Raw genomic sequence first — 8,836 nt, forward strand, 5'->3', positions numbered from 1 at the left:
ATAAACTGCCTGTTGGGTTTTACCAAGGGTTTTACATTCCACACCAACATATTAGACCTTCAGCGAAACCTTTGCTCGGGATCAACACAATTATCAATCCGCAGGCTCATGTTGCGCTTAATGACTTCAAACACAAAAACGATTCTTTATCTGTAGTTTGTGAACTATGGACTCGTTTGGACTTTCTTGAAATCTGAAGGCTGCTAGATACCAAATAGTAGAATGCACTTTACCAAAGTCGTTGGTGAGAATTTTTGTTTAGATAGTTCTTATTAAAATCTTAGGAGTATATACCGAAAGTGCAGACAGTGAGTAAGATAAAGGGTGTGAAGCCGCGACCTCGGATATCATTAAAGAAAGAAGCGTCCATCCGAATGGCGAATACAAGGCTGGTCCCTCGAATAAAACGGCTCCCTTTTTTTTATAATCATTCTAAGCCTAAGCGTAAAGATTATTGCGGAATTTATTTTTTTAGCTTTGAATCAATCGAACTGAACGAGAAATTTTAAACTATTACTTACTGAGCTAATAAGTGAAGTCGTGAGCACGTCAACCGGTCGAGGCGAATGGTTGAAAATGCAAAATGCGTAGAAATTTTGATATAAAGAAAATACATCAGTTCTTAGGTCAAAGAAGTCTGTAAATATACAAGAAATATTGCCTAGCGACAGTTTTGCCATGAGTTTAGTCATGCTCAGCTCAGAAGTTGACATATATTCTTGCGATTTCGATAAAGACTTTTCTCAAGCAGTAACTGCTGTGGTCACAGCGAAGCGGTATCAAATAACCAATTAAAGTGTGTTGTCTTTTTCTTTATCTTGATGAAATAAAACGAGTTTATTTATGAATAAATTTCAAATACCGCACTGATCCCAATATTTGCTCTTTACTTATTTAGGTGTGACCAGTCAGAATATCTGCCAATTTCACAACATTAAAGTTCCAGAACTTTTGGTTCCATCGGCTAACATTAAAACGGCTAAAGTAGACACAGAGCTCAAGTTTCAGTTTAAGGAAAATAAGTACAGCGTTGACTACTTGTTTTCCTATTTGTATTTCAAAGCTTTCTTTATCAAATGGAAAATTACAGTTTTTTAAAGCTACTGCGCTTGATTTAGCGTATTCATTCGATGCCACCTTACTTTATAACTTATGAACTCAATAACGAAATCTATTTTTTTATTGAATAGCATTTAAAAGTCTCATAACTGATTCAATATTCCAAAACTGTATTATTTCCACTTTGGTGTCTCATCAATATACTCTCCATCTACTTCATAGTTATTGAGTGGAGGGGTACTGCTAGGTCCAACTGCAGTAAAGGGCAGTAATGTGCTATCCGTCTGAATGTAAGAGAAACATTTTATAAATACAAATCACCATACATGACATGATATGTCTCACCTGTATTGCACCAATGTACAGATTTTCAGATATCTCTCTTAATTGCTCCAAGGCTCGAGATTGTGATGTCCCAATACGATCCACCATTTTCATTTCTTGAAGGTGCTGTTGATATTTATAGGTACACCAAGCTTTCAAAATGTTTTGTCTCTGCCTCAATAATGGTTCTGGAACTGTTTCTGCCCGCTCTCTTGTCCTAGTTTAATTTATGTATTGATTGGAAAGGCTTATAATAAGATCTCTGTTACCAATGAGGCACAGTTACCATTTTTCTTTTTGAAGACTGATGGATAAATCAATTTCTTCTATTGGTTTTAATTGCTTGACATTTTTCTCAAGTTTCTTGATTGACTTTTCAATCCTCTTCTTTTTCCGTTCTTCCCTAGCTTTGAGAATTTGGGGGTCCATTTTTTTCTTTTTTTTCATGGGCTCTGCTCTGAAAATTAAAACTTTAAACTCATCAAATGGAAACAATTAAATATCTTGAGATTGCTATTATCGTCCTCGATTACAATAATGGTGTAGAAACTTGTAGAAATGTAGGGAAGTAGATGTTTGTACAAATCATTCTGGATGACAACACCAGGCTTTCCCTAATTCTGTAATTTGAAAATGAATTGTTAAAAAAGATTAAAAATAAAATTGAATTAAAATGTGGTGAAGTAAACCTTAATATCTTATTCATATTGTTTCTGAAATCGGAGTTAACACTTATTAAACTTAAATGGTACTTCTAGAACTTAGAAGTCGAAGCAACGAGCAACGACAAACGAGCGAGCAGGCGACAAAAAGAAAAACGAAGGGATGTTCCTAAAACGCGAGAACGAAACGCGGAGCGTGAAACCCTAAAACGCGGAGCAGTAAGGTATCATTTTTGGTTATAAGAGAACCCTTGAACGTACTACACTGCGAAAACGAACGCGAAACACAAAAACGGATAACAAATTCCATGAATTGCTTAAGCAAAGATAGACTTTATCATTTCACAGAAGAGAAGTGCAACATCACTCGACATTATCACCGGCACATGCATAGTCATTATCTTAAGCGTCGGACTAAATTAAAATGGTCCATGCGTGCCAGTCACGCTTCTCTCTCGGGAATTCGGCATCGATTCACAACCGAGCATAAAATAGACAAATCGAGATGATGGTAACACCTTGGGTAACACCTATTTTATACCGTGGTTAACAAGCAGATCGCATTGGTCGAAAAACTTTTTGTGAAGCCCGTTTCTGAAAAGGGATCCGGGAAGGGCGGACTAGAAAAATCCTAAATTCGCCTATCTTATGCAGAATTGCAAGCAATTCTGATTCTGAAAAAAAAATGAATTTAAATCTCTTCTAGTTTCGGAGATATTCGCGATATAAAACGGGAAAAATCAAGAAAATCGAAAGTCTCCTATCGTTCACTCTATCAGATTCAATTTTTTTTTTTTAAATTTTATCATTAATTACTGGGTGAGCAATGCTCACTGAGCATGACGGGATCGAATATGACGGTTGCCACCCGTTTCGGCACTTTTTTCGGCACTTTGAATTTTGTCCGTTTCGGCACCAATTTTTTCTGTTTCGGCACTGCGATTGTATTTTTCGGCACCGCCACCAGAGGTGGTCCTAAGTATTGGTATTTCGATGTATAGCCACTTTTGTCCGTTTCGGCACTATTATTGTCTGTTTCGGCACCGCCCCCAAAATTCATAAAAAATAAATTCCACTAGGTGTCGTGTATATTGTGCAAAGCCTTCTTCTTTTACGGCCACAGAGCTGTGATTCACCCTGGGAGTCAATTTTGTTCGATCCACCCACCGACCCTCAGCTGCCTGTGGCAGTTATACCTCACCTATGCCACATGCGTTGCCATTTTACGAAAGTATGATTTTCAATTCCTGTTTTCCGCAAAATCTTCCCATTGTTTCCACCACGATTCATAGTGAGTAAGCAATTGGCAGCCTAGTGGGTACAGCGGTGGATTCTCATAAAAGAAGTATTAGGTTCTATTCTGTGCAGGTCATTATCCACTTTTAATCATTTTTCCTTGTTTTTTTCTATATTTTTAAAACGAAATAGATGGAATGCCTAGATTCTGTAAAAAATGCGAGTTTTTTCTCATTTTTTTAACAAAATCTGAATTTGTTTTCTTTGGCAAGGACTTAGAAAGATTATTTATTAGATTATTTATTCATAAAGTTTATTTGGTCATTATCATTAGGGATGACGATATATCGTCAATTTCAGATTTCAGATTCTCGTACTTCTTTAGAATTGAACTGAGTTCTTGGCGTGTAAGCATAGTATTCAGCTTGAGTGCGGGACATCCGGGTTTGAATCTCTTATGTAATACAATTTATTAGAGGAAATTCATTTTATAACTAAGATGCATATTTTATAACTAACCATGCAAAAACGCATTCCCAAACTTTTCTGGAGGAGTTGATGATGAGGTTAGTGGTGATTCTGGGCGGGTTGTGCGAGCTAGGCAGAGGTAGACGTGGTGGATTTGATGGAGGAAATGAAAATCCCCCTAGATGACTTGAAAAATAATTTTTTGTTTTTGTGCCGAAACGGACACAGTTGCTGCCGAAAAAGACATAATTTGTGCCTAAACGGAGAATATTAGTGCCGAAACGGAAAGATTTTTTATGAACGAGGAGATTTTAAATACAAGGGGGGGACCAAGCGTTTTATATGGGTGCCGAAAACGCCAAAATCGAAAGTGCCGAAAAAAGTGCCGAAACGGGTGGACACCAATATGACGAGCAGATTACCCGTGGAGGAAGAATCTGCCCGACATCATACTCCGTTTTTGTGAACAGAAATGAAATCCGATTCGAAATCGTTAAAAATCGTTCCATTAACATATTTTCAAAACTTTGGGGAAAGGGTAAGGATGAAAACGTCAAAAGAGCTCGGCGCCCAAAATTTTATTTGGCTTTAGTTAAACGTTTTCAATCAAAAATGGATAAGATAGAAAAGCAAGCTTATCAGCTCGCCGCGAAGGGATAGTCGTAAGCCAGTTGAAAACTGTCTTAAATGACAAATTCAGGGCCTATTGTTAAGTCGAACATATTCACAATTCACACTTTTCTTTACAGACTTTTTGGTCTTTAAACGGGATTTTTCTGTCCCAGTTCAATTTCCTTGCAAGTTATTTTCGTTTAGTTTGCTTAACTCATATTTTCCTATTTTTACACATAAAGTTCAGTGATTGAAATTTAAAAATAACCACTCTTTAGTTGAATTACGAGCCCGAAGGGCGAAGCTAATAATCGCATACTCAGAAAAAAAAGCCATGTCACTTTGTATGTGTGTATGTAACGCTCCATAGCTCGGTCGTTTTACAACAGATTTCAGACTTTTTGGTCTTGAAAATTAAACAAAAAATATGCGGTGCGACCAGAACAAAAATAATTCCATTTACTTAATAAGTTCTCCTGTAATTAATGAAAAACTGCTAAAATAATTGTTTTACGACTAGTGACATCTGGCGGTTGTGACTATAACTTTTTCACTTAATGACTGGTGACATCTTGCGGTGGCGACTACAACTTTTTCACCTTAGGTTTAAATTCCACTTTCCATTCTTAACGTGATTGTCATTTACTTAACGTGTTAACGTTTGCGGTGCGACCAGAACAAAAATAATTTTATTTACTTAATTTTTTTTCCCGTAATTAATGAAAAACTGATAAACTAATTGTTTTACGACTAGTGACATCTGGCGGTTGCGACTACAACTTTTTCATTTTAGATCTGGTGATTTTAGAATCTGGTGGTGATTTATTTTTATCTAAAATGAAAAAGTTGTAGTCGCAACCGCGATGCTCTAATTGTAATGTACCCCCCATATTTTTTTTATAATTTTATAATAAACCATTTCCCCATAAAAGACCTTTAAACTTTAAAGTTTACTCAGATTTATGGGAGGAGCCTATTTTTTGGGGTAAGTGAGGACACTGGGGTGGGTGGTAAGGGACGTCCTCCGTTTTCACCTTAGAATTCATTAATAAAATTTAATAAAATTTAAAAAGTGTTCCACTGCATAGACTCTTTGAGTTTATAAATGTTTCAATTAAATTATTGTGTTAATGAACCTTTTTTCTTATATATACAAAAACCCTTATGGAGCAGTAGGACATCCTGCGTTGCTAGGTCAGGAAATCGAGCCTCTTAAAAATGCTCTACGCTGATTGGTCCGTAACTGTCCCATATTAGGCAAAAACAGCTTTCCCGATTTCCCGATTACAACTCTTTTTTTAAAAAGTTCATACTGTCTAAATGAATTGATCTAAAATTTTAATTTTTGTTTTAAACGATCAAGAAATGAATCAGCTTCATTTCCATATTAAATTTACATGCCATTAGCGTTTATTTCTTTTTATAAACATAAAATGGCGGAGACAAAAATTTCTAAAAAAAAAACCGTTTTTTTAGTTTTGTCAATAACTCATGCAGTTATTGACAAAAATCAACCAAATTTCATGCCAAAGTAGATTATACAAATTTACATAACATACTAAAAAATTTTAAAGTTTTATTAACATCTACTATTTTTCCCCCCACTGTCCCTTTTGACCCGGTGTCCCGTTTTACTCCAGTCTCCCCTACTGCACCCCGAGCAGAATTTTTCCTATGAATTTTGTAAAAAAAAATGCATTTTTCAAATGGATTTACTGTTAGAAATAAATTTTGAAAATATAAAAGAGACACGTTCATTCTGCACTAGTTTACACCTTTTTACAATAAAATAACTATACAAATGTTCATTAGAAATACTTTACAAAATCCCAAAAATATTAGACAGTAATATGGGGAAGTTGTAGCAAATATTGGATACACGTACAGTATCTTCCATAAAAATCCGAACGCCATTTTTTTTTTCAAACAGCCCAGTTTAATGTATTTTCTTTTTTTAAACTTTCAAGACTTTATATTATGTGTAGAATTGATTATTTTACAAAGTTCATTTATTAGAATTAAGAAGAAATTGCCCAAATATTTTTTTTAAATAAAGAAAGAGACGAAGGTGTTCGGATTTTTATGGAAGATACTGTACATAACACCGATTATGTTTACGATTTATACGGGTGTAGCAACGATTACCGCCTTTTTCTTACCCCACCTCGCTTTTCCTATATTTTTCTTTCCCCCTTAACTAATGCCCCCGAGTAATGATTGATAATTGCCCTTTATAGAATTTGAAAATTTCCATATGGAACTTTATAAAGAATTCCAATAAATATTGACTTATTATCTCAATAAGAGAAAGATTCATTGAATTCTATTAATTTCTTGTTTCATTTTGTTTCATACTCATACAGTCACCCTTTTATATACTTTGCCGAAGCTCAAACTATGATGACTAAAATTCACATATTGCCGTCTCGTTTCCATATGTTAGTTAGCCGATTTTCGTCTTTATTTTTAGTGAACATTATCCTTTTGGCCTTAACTATAAAGTTCATGTATTTAAAATGTCGTTTTCGCTTAACAACTAGCGTAAATTTTAAAAATTAACAAATTTCCGGCTTGCTTTGCGTTTATTTCTTCCGTAGCGCGATCAGTGGTTCAGCCTTGAACGCGTCTCCCCCTCCACCGATGCAAATACAACTGCTCGAGTTTCCGCACTTTTAAAAAGTGAAAAACCTTACTAACTTAGTGGTTCACCGCTGCTATGAGATGAAAGAAGAATTGAGTAGTAGGAGAATTTTTTTCCAAGTATTTTTCACCACTATGATTACCATTAAACTTTCCAAAATTAAATCATGTTATTCACATCAAGACAAACGAAAAAGTGAACAGTTTCTCAGTAGTGAAAATATCAATTTTTTTTTACTATTTTACCAAACGCAATGGTTCTTGGATAAGAAAATTCTTCTCGGGCACCATCAGGGCGATCATCGCTTAGGAAAAGCATGGGAATTTACTTTAAACTTCTTCAGATGACTCAAAAGTAAGACTAACTCAAAATTCCCCTCTATCTCTCTCTTAATAAACAGCGAGTCAATCTCGCATACATGGGGAATAAGGGTTAACTTTTGCTGCATATAGCATTAGCGATAATTAAAACTATAGCCTATTACCATTATGTATATTTACTACGTTTAGTTCTCCTGTATGTAAGTATACATATTATTCAATGAGACCACGAAATATAAGTAAAGAAGAATCTCAACCTCGAGGTTAAGGTGTTGAGCTGTGCAGAAGGTCTAAGGTACAAGTCCTTACTCATCCGTTGTAACAGTTAAATCTCTTACATTGAGTCCGAGCATTCTATGTCAGAAAAGCTATTAATACAAAGACAACCTATTTTGTGTTACCAGTGGAGGTTAAAATCTGTTCAGGAATGCATTTTGATTCCATTTAACAAGCCGTCTACAACTCAAAGATATCGTTTTAGGGTTTTTGATTTTGCGGAAATCATAGCTGGGGTCGTAAAAATACAAAAATATAAGGGTTCTGTGCAAAATGTTTCGCTAAGTCGATTGGTAAAAATCGCAATCGCCTAGCGTTTTTAGTTTAGGAGATGTTTGAAAAAAACTGAGAAGAGGTAGCCAAAATTTTGACTTTTTTTCGGTTTTTGTGCAGCAGTTTTCTCGTCAACTGCTGCACCTAAAAATAATCTAATTGGTTTAAAATGATAGGATAGCCCATCTCTTCAAACTGTTTTAATATTTTTTAAATACTCGGCTTAGAAGCCGAGATATTAATGATTGAAATTTTGGACAAAATTTCCCAAAATTTCTTCGTTTTTTGGCCATGCCGGGCTTCATCCTATAAGCCACCTAGCGCTCGCGAAAACAACATTTCCTCCTCATTGCCTTTAGGGTCTCTTGGGGTGGTCTCCCTAATAACGTCAGTCTACACCTATCGAGGGGGAGGTTACCATATCATATTTAGCTATAAACTCTCTGCTCCCTGATCTCTCCAGATTCGGACAATACACGCAATGCTTTATATGGTTAAATTAATTCCCAAAGATTTCTCTCGCTGTATGACAAGGCTATATGCTTTGGCATGAAACACAGCAGTAGTTTTCATGAAGTGTAATCTATCAAACTGGTTCATAGACTTTCAAATGGTGCCTCAGAATTCTTCAATGCAATTATAGGAAGGTAAAAAGATACTTGGGATAGTATACTCAAGTATACTAAAAAATAATGTTATTTAAAATGGAATCTCATTGTCCAAAATAATAGTCCAATAAACAGAACTTTTTCCTTTTAATAACTTATAACGTGACTGTTTGATAATATTTATAAGGTTATTAAATTAGTTTTTATTAGTGATTAGAAAAAAAATCTAAACGTAATACTGACATAATTTTTGGGGCGATATCGGGCAAAGGTGATACTTTATGAGTGTGTAAGTAGTAGGGAAAAAATTTACCATCGTAGCTAATCAGTCGATTAGTTATCGATTCTTTAGTCATT

At 35.1% G+C, this 8,836-nt stretch overlaps 1 protein-coding gene across 1 annotated transcript; it reads right to left on the reverse strand.

The window, feature by feature from the left end:
• Window positions 1-1,035: 1,035 nt before the first annotated feature.
• On the reverse strand, window positions 1,036-2,229 carry LOC124192081 (39S ribosomal protein L40, mitochondrial-like). Its single transcript, XM_046585233.1, has 5 exons — window positions 2,073-2,229; window positions 1,917-2,003; window positions 1,670-1,840; window positions 1,405-1,600; window positions 1,036-1,343 (listed from the first exon to the last, which is right to left on the reverse strand). Exons 1-5 carry the CDS (start codon window positions 2,087-2,089, stop codon window positions 1,233-1,235), a joined length of 582 nt encoding a protein of 193 aa, XP_046441189.1. The 5' UTR covers window positions 2,090-2,229; the 3' UTR covers window positions 1,036-1,232.
• Between the last annotated feature and the right edge of the window lie 6,607 nt (window positions 2,230-8,836).

Source organism: Daphnia pulex, chromosome 4 (assembly GCF_021134715.1).
Source record: "Daphnia pulex isolate KAP4 chromosome 4, ASM2113471v1".
Lineage (NCBI taxonomy): Eukaryota > Metazoa > Arthropoda > Branchiopoda > Diplostraca > Daphniidae > Daphnia > Daphnia pulex.

Coding starts and splice junctions, on each gene's coding strand:
- LOC124192081 (XM_046585233.1), bottom strand. Junction 1,601..1,669: donor AGTCTTCAAAAAGAAAAATG/GTAACTGTGCCT, acceptor AAATTAAACTAG/GACAAGAGAGCGGGCAGAAA. Junction 1,344..1,404: donor TGTACATTGGTGCAATACAG/GTGAGACATATC, acceptor TCTTACATTCAG/ACGGATAGCACATTACTGCC.